The sequence below is a fragment of the Thalassophryne amazonica genome, chromosome 15 (genome assembly GCF_902500255.1).
Source record: "Thalassophryne amazonica chromosome 15, fThaAma1.1, whole genome shotgun sequence".
Taxonomy (NCBI): Eukaryota; Metazoa; Chordata; class Actinopteri; order Batrachoidiformes; family Batrachoididae; genus Thalassophryne; species Thalassophryne amazonica.
The window spans coordinates 72,073,284-72,092,558 of record NC_047117.1 but is presented as its reverse complement, the minus strand read 5'-3'; the positions used below and the strand labels follow the sequence as shown (position 1 = coordinate 72,092,558).

General features: G+C 45.2%; 1 protein-coding gene across 2 annotated transcripts; it reads left to right on the top strand.

Moving 5' to 3' along the window:
• Positions 1–405: 405 nt before the first annotated feature.
• Positions 406–19,090, top strand: LOC117526189. Of its 2 annotated transcripts, XM_034188233.1 has the most exons (10): positions 406–644; positions 2,118–2,408; positions 2,481–2,765; positions 13,735–13,830; positions 13,981–14,031; positions 17,107–17,145; positions 17,242–17,280; positions 17,361–17,393; positions 17,909–17,956; positions 18,197–19,090. In XM_034188233.1, the coding sequence occupies exons 1-10, from the start codon at positions 527–529 to the stop codon at positions 18,256–18,258; spliced, it is 1,062 nt and encodes a 353-aa protein (XP_034044124.1). In that variant the 5' UTR covers positions 406–526; the 3' UTR covers positions 18,259–19,090. The 2 variants fall into 2 exon arrangements, with proteins under 2 accessions (XP_034044124.1, XP_034044122.1); XM_034188231.1 differs by having other exon boundaries at positions 17,909–19,090.
• The last annotated feature ends 185 nt before the right edge of the window (positions 19,091–19,275 follow it).

Sequence of the window (19,275 nt, the reverse complement as noted above, 5' to 3'; positions counted from 1 at the left end):
ATCACTTATATCCTGGAGCATAATCTATCTACTCACCAGATTTCAGTGACGTCTGTTCATTGCTTTTCGAGTTATCCTGCTAATAGTCAAACAAACACCAGTGAAAACATTACATCCTTGCCGGAGGCAATAAAATCTCCCATGTAAGTTGACTCTCAGAAATAAAGCCAATTTCCAAAACAATGATGACAGAAATCCTTGTCAGCTTCTTAGGTTGCAGCAGCATTTCACAACACATCATTTCTGTTTTTGATAACACACACACCCATCAATTTCTATGTTATACTAGACATTCACATTAAATTCACAGCTATCACAGTCCATTCGCCTCTTGTCCACAGAGGACAGACCAGCTCTCCCACAAATCCAAACCCAGAAACACACATCTGCTCACCTGGTGCTGACAGTAACTCTCCTTTGTCAAGCCTCCATTTCTCAATCTTTCTGAGAAAACAACAGGAAGTGCAATAGGAAGTACAATGTGCATGTGGCCGTATTGCATCGTCAACAGCCTCCACATGAATTAATGTCATATACATGCTGCTGTGGTGCAACCATGACACGAGCAGCTCTCATGAAACTCCTGATCCTCTTGATCCTCGCCTTCATCATCTGCCTCCCAGAATTCTTCACGCTATACCGAGGTAGGTCAGCCGTGTTTCTTCTGTGTGTCTCTGTCATCATCCACGTGCTTCATGTGCTTCACCGTCACAACAGCTAAAGCACGGCCAAGAAAGAAGTACTCGCTTTAGCTCTGTTTTTCTCAGGCTTTGTTGAACGCTAAATGAACCTGGGAAAAATTCACCTTTAAAAGAACTGAACTTGTTTTTTGCCTTTGCTTTTTTCTTTACTCACACTCAGCCTGACTGAAAACTCACACCAAATATAACCCCATATCAGGCTGACTGACAGCTGCCTTTGAAAAGATTAAAGTATTGTCTTTCTTTGAAAAGCTCGCCTTCTTTTCAAGAGATTTGCAGGTAAACACATTTGCCATCAGCGGTTTCAATATGCCCACACAGGGGGCGTGGGTAGGTGGGTTTCAAAAAATAATACCATGAATAGTTTTACTTATTTGTGATCAACATACAATATATATATATTTTTTTTACTTATAGATATTTGGCACAACCACACTTGGCCTTTCTGATTCTGAATGATTTCTGCTCAAGCTAACGCCTGCTCAGTTTTCAAGGAACATGGCACGTAGGTTGTTCTAGTGGTCTATAGGAGATCGAGCCACAGTCTTCTTGTGGATTTGAAGTCTCTCAGCTTCGTTCTCTTTCTGGAATCCCAAACTGACTTGGGGATAATGAGACGACATTATTTCTTCCAGGACTCCTTGTTCATTCTGACTTTGGCTGCACGTTTGGGTTACAGCTGTACTTCAGAACAAAGTTGGGACTGACGAGACACTTCAGTGATGTATCGTATGACAGATAGCTATCTGAGATCATTAAATGTCTCCAACATGCTTCACTGTCACGAGCAGACACTCATTCTTGTACTTGCTCTCCAACTCTGTCATTTTTGTCATCCTTGAAGACCCTATACGTGCAGACCTTTCGGGACTGTAGACTGTTGTAGCAGGGACCTACTGGGTTCTTCTGAAGTACTCAGGCAGCACACCTGGAAACACCTGTCTATCTGTGACAGATTCTGTTGATGCAGTCAAACCACCTTGCTTATGTTTTGCTGCTGTGCTCGTTCTTGCCATGGCGTAAAGTAAAACAGTCTTTAGAAACCACGTCTTGCTCGCAGAGCTCTTCCTCATTTTGCTTTATCCCTCCAACACAGTTGTTTCTGTTTTAATCAATGATTATGTTTCAACCTACATACTGTATTTAGCTGGTGTATGCGAGCACCTTGTAGGCATAATTGTTACATAATACTCTGAATAATATGCCAATAAAATGTTTAATTTAGATAAAAGGAGGTTACACCAAATACTGATTCGATTTGGGGGGGGGGGGGGGGTGTTGTCATCAATACAAAAGAGTTATTTTGAGATCTAGGTCTGATTTTTATTTTATTTTTTTACTTTCACATCAGCTTTCTCACATTCTACTTTTTCCACTGACAAATCTTTTTTTTTTTGTTTCTTCTTATCCCTTCAGTATCCAGCGTTAGCTTTATCTGTCAGCCTCATCGACATTGTGCACGAGGAGATGAGATGAGAAAAAGGGAGGATGAAAAGGCTGGGGATGCAAAGGCTAAGAGAAAACCCGTGTGTGACTCCTCTCAGACGCCTGGCAGTGAACGGTGGGAACAGGCCTGTATCCACGGGAATCAAAGCAACGTGACAGATGCTGCTTCAGATTCCAGAAGTGGCAGCCAAGATCCTGTCCTAAACTGGTACATGTGTGAAACTGATCAAAACAGCACAGGATTACACAGCAACATATCAGGTATTGTGTATCCAGCACACTTTTGTAGTCATCTTTGTTATTCCTTCCATCCATCCATCCATCTCTCTGCAGCTCTAAAGGAACATGTGGAAGTCTCAGTGCGACTTCTACTCAGACGAGGTATTTCATTCAATCTCACCTTGTATGGCCGGAGTAACCACAGTGACCTGTACCTTGTACCATCTGAAGATGAAGAGGAAGAGGAGAAACGGGAGGAGGATGCTTTCTACTGCTGTCTTCCTATCCCGCCCACTTCAGAAACAGCCAACCACAGCCGATGCCTCCTTTGGCTTGCCAATCAAACTGTTTTGGTTGCAACCGGAAAGGAAAAGCTGTCATGGAAACCGACACAAAAAGGTTGGTGTCACAATGAATGAATGACAGATGTCTTTTTGTGTGTGTGTGTGTGTGTGTGTGTGTGTTTATTCCCAAGTGTAAGGTCATTCTTAGATTAGAAAACAAGTGATGGCCTGGAGGAATTGTGACAAGAGGATACTTGATTCAACAGCCTTTGAGCAAGGCCCTTAATCCCAAAGTTGCTCCTGGTGTGCAGTTTGGGTGCCATGAATGGCAGCACCTTTGACACTGGTGTGACTGGGTGAATGTGAGACATCACTGTAAAGACCTTTGAATGTCTGGATCCAATGGAAATACAGTCCATATACTATTTACAGTGGACAGAATAAATCACAGAAACAAAACACAATTTGGCTGCTATTGATTCTGTTCTAGGTAAATTAAAATTTTATTCTGTTGCCTGTCAGGCTTCATTACTGAACTGATAAATCAGTCACATCTATTTTTTTTAATTAACCTCTTAGGTTACGTATAGCTGTAGTTTAATGTCAAACATGTTCTAAATCCCACAATTTTATGACTTTGAATTTTAAAATTCAAAATTTTGGTCTGAAATGGCTTATTTTACAGTTCTGTGACATATGTAAGGGCCCGTTCACACATAGCACGAATGAGGCAGGTGTCGCTCAAATTACAGGTGCCACAGACGAACATCCAATACCACTTGAGGAGCACTTAGGAAATGTGGGGCCATTCGCGCAGCCAGCATGAAAATAGGGAGCACGCGACCACTTTCGAGCTGGCTGTGAAATTTGTTTAAGTGTGCCACGACTGGTGTTGCCAAGCAATGCACATGTGGCGTGCGTGTGTTTCACACCCCCCACTCTTCCCCCGCAACAGATGTGGCATGTGTGTGTTTTGCACCCCCCCAACCAAAACACATGTGCCGTGTGTGTGTTTCGCACCCCACAACACATGTGGCATGCAGTGGGGGAGCACACTTGCATGAAAGTGGGGGGGTACGTGTCTGCCAATAGCAGTAGCTGTTGAGATCTCTGGTGCTGGACATCACAGCTTGTGAACATGTATCATGTTTTGAAGGACATGACCTTACAACTGTCCACCGTGATGGGCGTGTGTGTGCTTGCTGTACTCATGTGGAAATACATAACAACATACTGCTTTTGCGATGGGGTGGACTGAGTGCACAGCACAAACATTGACAGGCTGTTCCAGGTGAAACAGGCCTTCAGATCATGTGAACACGCAGCAGGCAATCTGAGTGTCACATCACCCACGTGAGTTACGTTCTATATGACGCGGTGTCTGACCTGTGGCGCGATGCTCACAGGATACGCATGTTGGGCCGGGCCCATGTGCATGTCCACCTAGCGTTTGAAAAGCATTTAGATTAGATTAGATAGAACTTGGGAAGACTCCCTCAGGGAAACTGATGTTCCAGCAGCATTGTATAGCAGCACACAGGGTAAGAAGCACACAGAGTATCAAAAGTGAAAGCCAAAAACAGTTTGCAAATATAAATGCACAAATATAAATACCAGAAATAGTTCTCGCTGGTTTACTGGCTACTACTGTTCCTCTCCTTCCTGTCCTCTGTCTCCCTGTTACTCCTCCTCCTCCTGGGTGTGGAGTTGTACAGTCTGATGGCCTGAGGGACAAAGGCGCTTTTCAGTCTGTTGGTCCTGCACTTGGGAAGGAGCAGTCTGTGGCTGAAGAGGCTCCTCTGGCTGCTGATGGTGGTGTGCAGAGGGTGACTGGCATCATTCATAATGTCCAGCAGTTTGTTCTGAGTTAGGCTAGGAATGTTTAGAAACAGAAGCAAATATGAATGAAGAAGTACACTGCGCCACCATCAGCTGGGCAGTTGTAAAGACATGCAAAGACCAAGAAGGGTAATAATGTGACCTGAACATGGAGTTGTCTGCAGGATGAATCACTCCAGCGTTAATGATTTTTGGATACACATATTTACATGTCTTTTTGCTATGCAGTGACCTGTATCAGATGACTGATAAGGTGTACAATTTAAAACGTCTCAATCAACTGTATCTCTAAAACTGTATTCATTTTAGCACACACGGTTTCTCTCTATTCAGCTCTTCCACACTCAATGTTGAAAGTAAGTCATATTTTCCAGTGGAAAGCCATTTCACTGCCTGCCTCATTTACACCAGTGGCCCCCATTTTCTCCTCTCTTATTTCCTTTCTGGTACTTTCTGCTATAATTTGTTTGTGTCTTCGTCCCTAGAATGCTTATTTCACTTTTACTGCTGCATCACTCTGCAAATAGCACTTATGCTTCTTTACACAAAATGCCAAAAAAGTAACGAGCTACTTGTATAATGTAAAAATGGAAAGAAAATCTCCACAGCATGATGTCAATTTACCATCTTAGTAAAGCTGAATGGCTCTAAAAGTGATGATTTTGTAATATTACAATAAACAGTGTGTTCTTATCCAACACATTAAGTATTAAATAGTTTTATTTGTTCAGATAATGTTTGGAGATTTGTTTCGATATTGAGATTAAAGAGCATACTTTAAAACTCATTTATGAATTAAAGAAAGAACCTGCTTTTTAAAAAAATGAAAATAAAATACATACAGTGTATCCGGAAAGTTGTCACGTTACAGCCTTATTCCAAAATGGATGCAATTAATTTCATCCCCTCAAATGTCTACACACAATACCCCATAATGACAATGTTGAAAAAGTTTTATTTTTTCAAATTTATTAAAAATAAAAAACTAAGAAACCACATGTACATAAGTATTCACGGCCTTCACCATGAAGCTCGAAATTGAGCTCAGATGCATCCCATCTCCACTGATAATCCTTGAGATGTTTCTACAACTTAACTGGAGTCCACCTGAGGTAAATTCACTTGATTGACCATTATCTGGAAAGGCACACACCTGTCTACATATAAGGTCGCACAGTTGACAGTGCATGTCAGAACACAAATCAAGCATGAAGTTAAAGGAATTGTCTGTAGACCTCCAAGACAGGATTGTCTCGAGGCACAAATCTGGGGAAGGGCACAGAAACATTTCTGCTGCTTTGAAGGGCCCAGTGAGCACAGCGGCCTCCATCATCTATAAATGGAAGAAGTTCAGATCAACCAGGACTCTTCCTAAAGTTGGCCGCCCGTCTAAACTGAGTGATCAGGGGAGAAGAGCCTTAGTCAGGGAGGTGACCAAGAACCCAATAGTCACTCTGTCAGAGTTCCAGCATTCCTCTGTGGAGAGAGAAGAACCTTCAAGAAGGACAACAATCTCTGCAGCAATCCACCAATCAGGTCTGTATGGTAGAGTGGCCAGACAGAAGCCACTCTAGAAGGCACATGGCAGCCTGACTGGAGTTTGCCAAAAGGCACCTGAAGGACTCTCACACCATGAGAAACAAAATTCTCTGGTCTGATGAGACAAAGCTTGAACTCTTTGGTGTGAATGCCAGGTGTCATGTTTGGAGGAAACCAGGCATCATCCCTACAGTGAAGCATGGTGGTGGCAGCATCATGCTTCACTTTTCAGCGGCAGAAACTGGGAGACGAGTCAGGATTGAGGGAAAGATGAATGCGGCCTAAAGCACACAGCCAAGATATCAAAGGGGTCTCTTCAGGAAACTCTGTGAATGTCCTTGAGTGGCCCAGCCAGAGTCCAGCCCTGAATCTGACTGAACATCTCTGGAGAGATTTGAAAATGTCTGTGCACTGACACTCCCCATCCAACCTGATGGAGGTGTTGTGTGGGCCGCTGAAGAGGAGGTACTGCTGGCCCACCACCACCAGAGGGCGCTGCCGCCTCACAGGAGCAGCCGGGATGACAGCTGTCACTTATCACCGACGACAGCTGTCATCAATCACCAGATCTACAGAGGTATATCAGCAAGACGGCATCTCCACCTGATTGCCGAGATATCGCTCTACTAAGGAGGTAATATTCTCAGCTGACTGTGTTTGTTGACAGGAATATCTGTTACTTGTGTGAGTTGGACAGTATTCATTCTGTTCCTTTTTTCGACGAGAGGTGGAGGTGGTTTCCCACCATACGTGTTGCTGGGTGCACACGCACCCACTTCTAACTGTGTTTGCTCCTCGCCAGCAGTACCAGATCCGACACGCGAAGGCAGTGGCCACCTGGGAGTTCGGGACTTGGCGGCTCCGGTATTCCCGGGGTTCGGTGGCGGAGGAAATCGTGTGGTTCCGGTTCGACTTCGGACTGATGTCTCCTATCTTCGGGCCTGCCCACATGACATCTTGTATTTGACTTCATTCACTATTGTAATCTGTTGTTGTTGTGCATTTTCACAACAGTAAAGTGTTGTATTTGGCTTTATCCATTGTCCGTTCGTTTGCGCCCCCTGTTGTGGGTCCGTGCTCCTACACTTTCCCAACAGGATATCTCGGCCAACGTCATGGATCCCGAGGGGCGTCAACCGGCTGTTGAACGGCCAATGGAAGAACAGGGCACACAGGCGTCCGCAGGAGGAATGATCGGTGAGTTGCAGCGAATCCTCGCCGCTTTCACGGCTCGGATGGATTTAATGACCGAGCACAACGTCCTCCTTAACCGCAGGGTGGAGGCTCTCGCCGCGCAGGTGGAAGCGCGCCCTCAGGGCGATGCTGCGGCTCTCCCTCCTGCCGACCCTGTGCGAAACAATGACATTCCACAGGTCGTTCAACGACCCCTCCCACCATCCCCGGAAGCATACATAAGCCCGCCAGAGCCGTACGACGGTTGTGTGGAGACGTGCGCTGATTTCCTTATGCAGTGTTCGCTCGTCTTTGCACAACGTCCTGTTATGTACGCGACTGATGCTAGTAAAGTAGCTTATGTCATAAATTTGCTTCATGGTGAGGCACGCGCTTGGGCTACAGCGCTCTGGGAGCAGAATTCACGGCTCCTTCAGGTGTATGATGGGTTTGTGAGGGAGTTCAGAACAGTGTTCAATCACCCAAATAGAGGTGAGACCGCTTCAGCCGTGCTGCTGTCAATAAGACAGGGGCGCTGGAGTGCAGCTGCCTATGCAGTCGACTTCCGCATCGCGGCTGCAAGGTCCGGCTGGAATAGCACTGCCCTCCGCGCCGCCTTTGTAAACGGACTGTCACTGGTTCTAAAGGAGCACTTGGTGGCTAAGGACGAACCGCGGGATTTAGATGGGCTTATCAATCTCGTCATACGTTTAGACAATCGGTTAGAAGAACGCCGTCGGGAACGAGACGAAGGGCGTGACCGGGCACGCGTCGTCCCTCTCCCTTCCGGTTCCGACCGCGTTCCGCCCTCCCCACACTCCATGGCCCCTGCGCTCCGTGGGGTGACAGCTCCCCCTGCTGACGAAGCTATGGACACGAGCAGGGCCACATTTAGGGCACCAGATAGACAGAGGAGGCTGGCCCGCGGAGCGTGTTTTGTTTGTGGCTCGACAGAGCATCAGGTAAGAGACTGCCCCGAGCGGTTAAACGCCAACGCCCACCCCTAGAAACTGGGCTAGGGGTGGGCCGAGACATTCACGTGGGACACACCCACATTGCCACACGACTCCCAGTTACAATCCTTTATGAGGATTTAACCCTGAAGGCCCCAGCACTGGTGGACACGGGCTCTGAAGGGAATCTGTTAGACAGCAGATGGGCCAGGGAGATAGGGCTCCCTCTGGTGGCTCTTACCTCACCTGTGCAGGTACGGGCACTAGATGGCTCCCTCCTCCCTCCAATCACACACAGGACACCACCAGTAACTCTGGTGGTGTCAGGAAATCACCGGGAGGAGATTGAGTTTTTTGTAACTCCAACTACCTCCCGTGTGATTTTAGGGTTCCCTTGGATGTTAAAACACAATCCCCGGATCGATTGGCCGTCCGGGGTAGTGGTTCAGTGGAGCGAAACCTGCCATCGGGTATGTTTAGGTTCCTCGGTACCTCCCGGTTCCCAGGCTAAGGAAGAGGTCAGAGTCCCACCCAATCTAGGGACGGTGCCGGTGGAGTACCACGACCTTGTGGATGTGTTCAGCAAGGATCTGGCGCTCACCCTTCCCCCCCACCATCCGTACGATTGTGCCATTGACTTGGTTCCAGGCGGTGAGTTCCCGTCCAGCAGGCTGTACAACCTCTCACGGCCTGAGCGCGAATCAATGGAGACCTACATCCGGGACTCTTTAGCCGCCGGGTTGATCCGGAATTCCACCTCCCCAATGGGTGCAGGTTTCTTTTTTGTGGGTAAAAAAGATGGCAGACTTCGTCCATGCATTGATTACAGGGGACTGAACGAAATCACGGTTCGCAATCGATACCCGTTGCCCCTGTTGGATTCGGTGTTCACGCCCCTGCATGGAGCCCGAATATTCACCAAACTAGTTCTCAGAAATGCGTATCACCTGGTTCGGATCCGGAAGGGAGACGAGTGGAAGACGGCATTTAACACCCCCTTAGGTCACTTTGAGTACCTGGTCATGCCATTCGGTCTTACTAACGCCCCCGTGACGTTCCAAGCTTTGGTTAATGATGTCTTGCGGGATTTCCTGCACCGATTCGTCTTCGTGTATCTAGACGATATACTCATCTTTTCTCCGGATCCTGAGACCCATGTCCGACATGTACGTCAGGTCCTGCAGCGGTTGTTGGAGAACCGGCTGTTTGTGAAGGGCGAGAAGTGTGAGTTCCACCGCACATCTTTGTCCTTCCTGGGGTTTATCATCTCCTCCAACTCCGTCGCTCCTGATCCGGCCAAGGTTGCGGCGGTGAGAGACTGGCCCCAACCCACAAGCCATAGGAAGCTGCAACAGTTCCTCGGCTTTGCTAATTTCTACAGGAGGTTCATTAAGGGCTACAGTCAGGTAGTTAGCCCCCTGACAGCCCTGACCTCACCAAAAGTCCCCTTCACCTGGTCGGATCGTTGCGATGCCGCGTTCAAGGAGTTGAAATGGCGCTTCTCGTCTGCACCCGTTCTGGTGCAGCCCGATCCTAGCCGCCAGTTAGTGGTTGAAGTGGACGCCTCGGACTCAGGGATAGGAGCTGTGCTGTCCCAGAGCGGGAAGACCGATAAGGTCCTTCACCCGTGTGCCTATTTTTCCCGCAGGTTGACCCCGGCCGAACGGAACTATGACGTCGGCAATCGAGAACTCCTTGCGGTGAAAGAGGCTCTAGAAGAGTGGAGACATCTGTTGGAGGGAACGTCCGTGCCATTCGCGGTTTTCACTGACCACTGGAACCTGGAGTATATCAGGACCGCCAAGCGGCTGAATCCCAGGCAAGCCCGCTGGTCACTGTTCTTCGGCCGTTTTGACTTCCGGATCACCTACCGTCCCGGGACCAAAAACCAGAGATCGGATGCTTTGTCCCGGGTACATGAAGACGAAGTCAAAACGGAGTTGTCGGATCCACCGGAACCCATCATCCCGGAGTCCACTATCGTGGCCACCCTCACCTGGGACGTAGAGAGAACCGTCCGGGAGGCCCTGGCACGAAGCCCGGACCCCGGAACTGGACCGAAGAATAGACTTTACATCCCACCAGAAGCTAGGGCTGCAGTCCTGGACTTCTGTCACGGCTCTAAGCTCTCCTGTCATCCAGGGGTGCGCAGAACCGTGGCAGTTGTCCGGCAGCGCTTCTGGTGGGCGTCCCTAGAGGCCGACGTCCGGGAGTATATCCAGGCCTGTACCACCTGCGCCAGGGGCAAGGCCGACCATCGCAAGGCTTCGGGATTGTTACAGCCGCTGCCCGTGCCTCATCGCCCCTGGTCCCACATCGGCCTGGATTTTGTCACGGGCCTCCCGCCGTCCCAGGGCAACACCACCATTCTCACGATAGTGGACCGATTCTCCAAGGCGGCCCACTTCGTGGCCCTCCCGAAGCTCCCAACAGCCCAGGAGACAGCGGACCCCCTGGTCCACCACGTCGTCCGGCTGCATGGGATTCCAACAGACATTGTCTCAGATCGCGGTCCCCAGTTCTCCTCGCATGTCTGGAGGAGCTTCTGCCGGGAACTGGGGGCCACGGTCAGTCTCTCATCCGGGTATCATCCCCAAACCAACGGGCAAGCAGAACGGGCCAATCAAGAGATGGAGCAGACCCTGCGTTGCGTGACAGCCGCACACCCGGCGGCCTGGAGTACCCATCTGGCCTGGATCGAGTATGCCCACAACAGCCAAGTGTCGTCCGCCACCGGCCTCTCCCCTTTTGAGGTGTGTCTGGGGTATCAGCCCCCGTTGTTCCCGGTGGTTGAGGGAGAGGTCGGTGTGCCCTCGGTCCAGGCCCACCTGCGGAAGTGCCGTCGGGTGTGGCATGCCGCCCGTTCTGCTTTGCTGAGGGCCCGGATGACGACAAAGGCCCATGCAGACCGGCGGCGGACCCCGGCTCCTACGTATCGTCCTGGGCAGGAAGTGTGGTTGTCAACCAAGGACATTCCACTGCAAGTGGCCTCCCCAAAATTACAGGAACGGTACATAGGACCATTTAAGATTCTCAAGGTCATCAGTCCCGCCGCAGTGAGGCTTCAGCTTCCGGCCTCACTGCGGATCCATCCCGTGTTCCACGTGTCAAGAATTAAACCGCATCACACCTCACCCCTCTGCACTCCGGGTCCGACACCACCTCCTGCCCGGATCATCGATGGCAACCCGGCTTGGACAGTGCGCCGGCTTTTGGATGTCCGATGGATGGGCCGGGGCTTCCAGTATTTGGTGGACTGGGAGGGGTACGGCCCCGAAGAACGCTCCTGGGTGAAGAGGAGCTTCATCCTGGACCTGGCCCTCCTGGCTGACTTCTACCGCCGCCACCCGGACAAGCCCGGTCGGGCGACAGGAGGCGCCCGTTGAGGGGGGGGTCCTGTTGTGTGGGCCGCTGAAGAGGAGGTACTGCTGGCCCACCACCACCAGAGGGCGCCCTGCCTGGAGTGCGGGCTCCAGGCACCAGAGGGCGCTGCCGCCTCACAGGAGCAGCTGGGATGACAGCTGTCACTTATCACAGACGACAGCTGTCATCAATCACCAGATCTACAGAGGCATATCAGCAAGACGGCATCTCCACCTGATTGCCGAGATATCGCTCTACTAAGGAGGTAATATTCTCAGCTGACTGTGTTTGTTGACAGGAATATCTGTTACTTGTGTGAGTTGGACAGTATTCATTCTGTTCCTTTTTTCGACGAGAGGTGGAGGTGGTTTCCCACCATACGTGTTGCTGGGTGCACACGCACCCACTTCTAACTGTGTTTGCTCCTCGCCAGCAGTACCAGATCCGACACGCGAAGGCAGTGGCCACCTGGGAGTTCGGGACTTGGCGGCTCCGGTATTCCCGGGGTTCGGTGGCGGAGGAAATCGTGTGGTTCTGGTTCGACTTCGGACTGATGTCTCCTATCTTCGGGCCTGCCCACATGACATCTTGTATTTGACTTCATTCACTATTGTAATCTGTTGTTGTTGTGCATTTTCACAACAGTAAAGTGTTGTATTTGGCTTTATCCATTGTCCGTTCGTTTGCGCCCCCTGTTGTGGGTCCGTGCTCCTACACTTTCCCAACAGGAGGTGCTGCAAAGAGGAATGAGCAAAACTGCCCAAAGATACAGTAGTGTTCAGAATAATAGTAGTGCTATGTGACTAAAAAGATTAATCCAGGTTTTGAGTATATTTCTTATTGTTACATGGGAAACAAGGTACCAGTAGATTCAGTAGATTCTCACAAATCCAACAAGACCAAGCATTCATGATATACACACTCTTAAGGCTATGAAATTGGGCTATTAGTTAAAAAAAAAAGTAGAAAAGGGGGTGATCACAATAATAGTAGTGTGGCATTCAGTCAGTGACTTCGTCAATTTTGTGGAACAAACAGGTGTGAATCAGGTGTCCCCTATGTAAGGATGAAGTCAGCACCTGTTGAACATGCTTTTCTCTTTGAAAGCCTGAGGAAAATGGGACGTTCAAGACATTGTTCAGAAAAACAGCGTAGTTTGATTAAAAAGTTGATTGGAGAGGGGAAAACGTATACGCAGGTGCAAAAAAATATAGCCTGTTCATCTACAATGATCTCCAATGCTTTAAAATTGAAAAAAAAGAAAAAAAAAACAGAGACGCGTGGAAGAAAATGGAAAACAACCATCAAAATGGATAGAAGAATAACCAGAATGGCAAAGGCTCACCCATTGATCAGCTCCAGAATGATCAAAGACAGTCTGGAGTTACCTGTAAGTGCTGTGACAGTTAGAAGACGCCTGTGTGAAGCTAATTTATTTGCAAGAACCCCCCGCAAAGTCCCTCTGTTAAATAAAAGACATGTGCAGAAGAGGTTACAATTTGCCAAAGAACACATCAACTGGCCTAAAGAGAAATGGAGGAATATTTTGTGGACTGATGAGAGTAAAATTGTTCTTTTTGGGTCCAAGGGCTGCAGACAGTTTGTGAGACGACCCCCAAACTCTGAATTCAAGCCACAGTTCACAGTGAAGACAGTGAAGCATGGTGGTGCAAGCATCATGATATGGGCATGTTTCTCCTACTATGGTGTTGGGCCTATATATCGCATACCAGGTATCATGGATCAGTTTGGATATGTCAAAATACTTGAAGAGGTCATGTTGCCTTATGCTGAAGAGGACATGCCCTTGAAATGGGTGTTTCAACAAGACAATGACCCCAAGCACACTAGTAAACCAGCAAAATCTTGGTTCCAAACCAACAAAATTGATGCCTCACAGATGTGAAGACATCATGAAAAACTGTGGTTATACAACTAAATGCTAGTTTAGTGATTCACAGGATTGCTAAAAAAGCAGTTTGAACATAACAGTTCTGAGTTTGTAGCGTCAACATCAGACGCTACTATTATTGTGAACACCCCCTATTCTCTATTCAGTACCCAAACTTTTCCTCATCACTGCATCTTTCTCTTTATGGCTTTATTTCCTCTATAATTGCTGTCTCTTGCTCACTGCACACCAAATTCCTTTCGATGAATAATTTTTTGCAAGAAAAGAAAACATTTTTCTTTTACCCTTATTTCTCTCTGCTCCAGGCGAGTGGCGGTGTGCGTTCAGGGTGCTCTGGCTGGTTCTGCTGTGTGTTGTCCTCCTGGCTGTAGCCACCATTGTGCTGAGACACATCTACTGCAGTAAGATACATACGAACATCAGCACACACCTTATGTGGATTTTAAAGACATTATTTATACACAAAGTACAGGTGATGATCCTTTTCACATTCACAGGGTTGCACACATTCATACCTGTAATCTGTTTTGTTTTTTTTTTGTCTTTATTAGAACCAAGGATGCAACCTGTGAGTTACGACTTTGCTGCACAGCTTCTAAAAGGTAAAATACCATTTCTATTCTCTGATTTATCCCCTCAAAAAACTTTCTACTCCAGACTTTATTACCTCTGCTAAGCACGTTACACAATCACTGGTGTTTGTCAACAGAATTATTTAAAGGTTTTTAAGATAATCTATATGTAACTTGGTGGAATTAGAAGTCTTATTCAGATGAAGGATAGACTCAATTTGGGTGTTGATAAGAAGCTGGAGATTGATTTTGGGTCTTTATTTTAATATTTTAACATTTGACAATTTTCAGACATTTTAAGCAATGCCTTAAAGTAATTAAAAAAATCATTAATTAATTTTCTATATCCACTTAATCCAATCAAGCGTCACGGAGGGCTGGAGCCACCAGTCTATTGTAGGGCAATTCAATAATTAACAAATGGCATGTTGTGTAGATCTGTCACAGTGAAATGTATTTGTCGACAGGCATGACATGAATGGAAACATTATTGCATAATCCCAATTTGAATTTGAAAACTCAACAGAGAGAACGCATCTGAAACCATAATATTTTCTTCTCATTTTCAACATTATTTATTCAGTGGTTTTGATATTTTATGACAATGCAAATTTTATTTTGCTGGACCACTGAAATGGGAGGTGTGGAAACCACACACTGTAAGAAAGATGCCCCAGAAACAAGACCATCACAATGAAATCAGGTTATGTGTGTGTACGAGGTCTATTAGATAATAAACCGACCCTTTTATTTTTTTTTAACTATATGGATTTGAATGACGTGCGATTCCACCAATCATGCTTGAACCCTCGTGCGCATGCATGAGTTTTTTCACGCGTCTGTGACGTCATTTCCCTGTGGGCAGGTCTTGAGTGAGATGTGGTCTCGCCCTCTCGGCTGAATTCCTTTGTTTCACACGCTGCTCGAGACAGCGCGCATTGCTTTATCAACATTTTTTCTGGACCTGTGAGGAATATCCGAGTGGACACTATTCGAGAAATTAAGCTGGTTTTCGGTGAAAAGTTTAACGGCTGATGAGAGATTATGGGGTGTTTCTGTCGGTGTAAGGACTTCCCACAGAGCAGGACGTCGTGCAGCGCTTCCAGGCGCCGTCGTCGGCCTGTTTCGACCTGAAAACATCCTAATTTAAGGCTTAATTCACCCAGGACGTCGTGAGAGAACAGAGAAGATTCAGAAGAAGCCGGCATGAGGACTTTATGCGGACATTCCACTGTTTAAGGACATTTTTTAATGAAAGACGTGCGCGATCTAAAACTTTTTCCACATACACAATATCACCATTTCCCTCAAATATTGTTCACAAACCAGTCTAAATCTGTGATACTGAGCACTTCTCCTTTGCTGAGATAATCCATCCCACCTCACAGGTGTGCCATATCAAGATGCTGATTAGACACCATGATTAGTGCACAGGTGTGCCTTAGACTGTCCACAATAAAAGGAAGTTATGGTGTTATGGAAGCCCAAACTGCTTTGATAGTATCCTTCAGCTCTTCTGTATTGTTTGGTCTGGTGTCTGATCCTCCTCTTGACAATATCCCATAGATTCTCTTTGGGGTTCATGTTAGGCAAGTTAGCTGGCCAATCAAGTAAAGTAAGTTAAGTAATACCAGGGACAGCAAACCAGTTACTATTTGTTCCTGCACTGTGGGCATCTTAGCACCTCCATAAAGCTTGCCAGCTGATGAAGCATGAAGTGCTCTAAAATTTTGGCTTTGGACTTGATAAAATACAGTGGATCAACACAGGCAGATGACACAACACTCCAAATCATCACCAACTAGAAACTTCAAAATGGCAAGCTACTTGGATTCTGTGCCTCTCCACTCTTCCACCAGACTCTGGGAGCTTCATTTCCAAATGACATGCAAAATTTACTTTCATCTGAAAGGAGGACTTTGGACTGCTGAGCACTGGTTCTTTTTCTCCTTAAAATGCTTCTCACATGGTCTCCGGTTCACAAATACCTTGACACTAGAAATGTGACACATAGCATATTTCCTGGAAATACATGTGCGTGGTGACTCCTAATGCCCTGAATCCAACCTCAGTCCACTCCATTTGAACCTCCCGCAAATTCTTGAATTGGCTTTGCTTGACAATCTTCTCAAGGCTGCAGTCATCCCTGTTGCTTGTGCAACATTTTCTACCATACTTTTCCCTTCCTGTCTGCTTCCATGAACATTTAATACAGCACTCTGTGAACAGCCAGCCCTTTCAGCAATAACCTTCTGTGGATTACCCTCCTTACTGACTGTGTCGAGTGTCTTCTTCCCAACTGTGAAATCAGCAGTCTTCCCTGTGATTGTGGTTGTGTGTACTGAACCAGAATGAGAGGTTCATGGCATTTATATACTGCATAAATACTGGCATGCTCAAACTTCAAATGAAATATTCAAATATACTTTGAATGTTTTTTTCTAATATTATTATTAGCTGTAGGGCATAATTATCAATTAAAATAAAAAATGCTTAAAACATTTTAGTTTATATCCAATGAGAATATACGTATAACATTTTAACTTTCTGAAATAACAGAGAAAAAGTATTGAACTTTTCACAAAATTCAGATTTTTTTTTTTTTGATGCAGACCTACAAGTGGGAACATGGTGTATAAATACATTGCTAATCATACACAATTAATAGTGCTAATGTTAAACTAATAAAATAAAGTAACTGGTAGTAAAGCTAGCTACATGCTGAACAGGTCCATCATTACAGAAAATAAACTCACCAAATGAAATGTATTTGTAATTTACAGCGTTGTCTTCCAAATTACAATATTTTTTACAAGTTAATACCACGACGGCAGAACAGGTTTTAATAAGATCAGGTGATATATGACTAGCTAGCAGCTTCAATGACAGCTAATAGCCCAGCGCTAGCACCATCAGTAGCAAAAATAAACAGACATTATATCAAACTGTTTACAACTTCAAAATTACCGTATTTTGGAGTGTGTGTGCAAAAATGTGAAGCTTTGTCTTCCAAGTGAGTTCCAACATTTTCAGCAGAGTTGCTGAAGCATTTCTGATTTGTGTGAAATGAGCAATAATGATAATGCCTGATATGTTTAAACCTAGTTGGAGAAAAGCGTGCCGAGATCAGTAACACTGCCAAGGGTAAGAGGCTTCTGTTCACAATTCATCATCATATGATTAATATTTTATGCTGATGAAAGTTTCAGATTTGATGTACAACCTGTGATTGCCCAACAGGGATGATCCCAGACTCGTTTGTGTACCATCCCCGGTCAGGTTAGTGACTAAACACACTTGCCTTAAAATGTTTAAATCCTTAAAATGCTATTTTTCACATTTTCTTCTTTAATGGACAGGACTCGCAACCATTCAAGAAGTGGTAACTTCAGGTAGGGAATCAAATCTAGGCACACTTTAAAGCTACAGTCCGTAGGATTTAGGGCAGTTTATTAGCAGAAATGGAATATAGCATTCATAATTATTTGTTGTTCATTAGCGTATAAATTATCTGCAAGACCAAATTGATGTTTCATCAGCATAGAATGAGCCCTTCATATCTACAGGGGGTGGGCCCCCTTAAAGAATCTACCATGTTGATACAGCACCTCGAAAGGGACAACCTTGGTAGGCGTTGCCTGAAGCTTATAAAACGCCTGATGTGAAAGGCTCTTTACACTGCTTTTTTCCCCATTTTTATTTATTTATTTTTTTTTAAATGGAGGACCATACATTTTGCTTATCACAAAAGAAGGCAAGGGAGCATAACTCCCCGTCACCAAAGAAGCAAAAACACTGTAGCTTTAACACAGGAATACATTAATTTGAATGAATTGAGAAATCAATATCACGAGAAACTCAACTTTATTCTTGTGTGTGTTTTAATGCTCTACTGTACACTTTTCAGATATTCCTGAAACATTGCTGCATGAAAATGTGGATCATCACTGTAACGGTAAACAACTGACTTCAGCTTTTACTACAAATGTAATGAATGAGGCTACTTTTAAGAGCCCAATCATTTCCAAACAGTTATCTTACTCTGGTCCAGGTTTCATTTATAGTCTCTGTCTCTCAGAAACATTTATAGTATGAAATATTAAGGGAACAAGCTCATAAAAAAGCAAATAAATAAAATCAACTCCTCTGTGAACCTGTCAGCTCACTGTACTCTGTTTTCAATTTTCACCTGAAGCTAACCTGCATCATCGTGGTCATCCTTCCACCTCTTCCCTCACAGAGGGCCAGGCCTGGTAACAACTACGTGAAGAAATAAAAGGCCTGGTAACAACTACTACAGGAAGAAACAGAGATGATTTCCTTGCTAAGCAGACAAAATTATGGTGAAAATAAAAATCATCAGAGTCTTAACATGGTGGTTAAAGTGGTTTATTTTTAACAACTCAACCGCTGACAACTACGGAGCTTTAACAAACAAACAACATAGATATGTTAGAAAATTATTCAAATTACAAAACATATATATATATATATATATGTGTGTGTGTGTGTGTGTGTGTGTGAAAGACCAGGGTAGAGAAGCAGAAGAGACTCCTTTTCTTCTTCAGATATGTAAGTAATTATGAGTGAAATATAAGTCAGTTTAATTATGGACCTTGAAAACTCACAAAAGTGGGAAATAGTTCTAATATGAAATCCAAAAAGTGCCTGAAGAATTAAGAAGGGTGTTACAGCAGTATGCAAAGCTATGGTTACCCATGGGCAAAATTTCATAGTTTTTGTGACAATTTTTTTTAAAAGCCTTCTGGATAGTTTTTTTTTTTTTTTTTAAACACACGCACATACATATATATATACATATATATATACACATATATATATACATATATATACATATATATATACATATATCATCCTCTGCAGTATCTTCTAAATCAAAATGATGATCTAATAATTTCTCCAAGGTTCTCCAAATTTTGCATACAGTTGAACAAACCTGTAAACTAAAGTATGATTAATTTAAATAAAACCTAAAATATATGCTAATGCTTTGTTCAGGACACACAATTACAGAGCATTTAATATCATCTTACCGCACAGTACAATTTAATGTTTAAGTTAAAAAAAAATTACAATCAGGTTTTCCCCCCACAAACAAAACTGATTGACAGTTAAAAGCAGGGCACTGTTGCTTCACACAATTAAAAGGTGTGAATATTTTGTAGTGTAACTGAATCTAGTGGCGTTTCATTCTCAAAGCAGATTAAATAGAACTCAGAAAAACTGAAATTTCACAAGTATCACCATCCTGTA

Coding starts and splice junctions, on each gene's coding strand:
- LOC117526189 (XM_034188231.1), top strand. CDS start 527: ATGTCATATACATGCTGCTGTGGTGCAACCATGACACGAGCAGCTCTC. Junction 14,032..17,106: donor TGCTGCACAGCTTCTAAAAG/GTAAAATACCAT, acceptor GTTTAAACCTAG/TTGGAGAAAAGCGTGCCGAG. Junction 17,146..17,241: donor GATCAGTAACACTGCCAAGG/GTAAGAGGCTTC, acceptor ATTGCCCAACAG/GGATGATCCCAGACTCGTTT.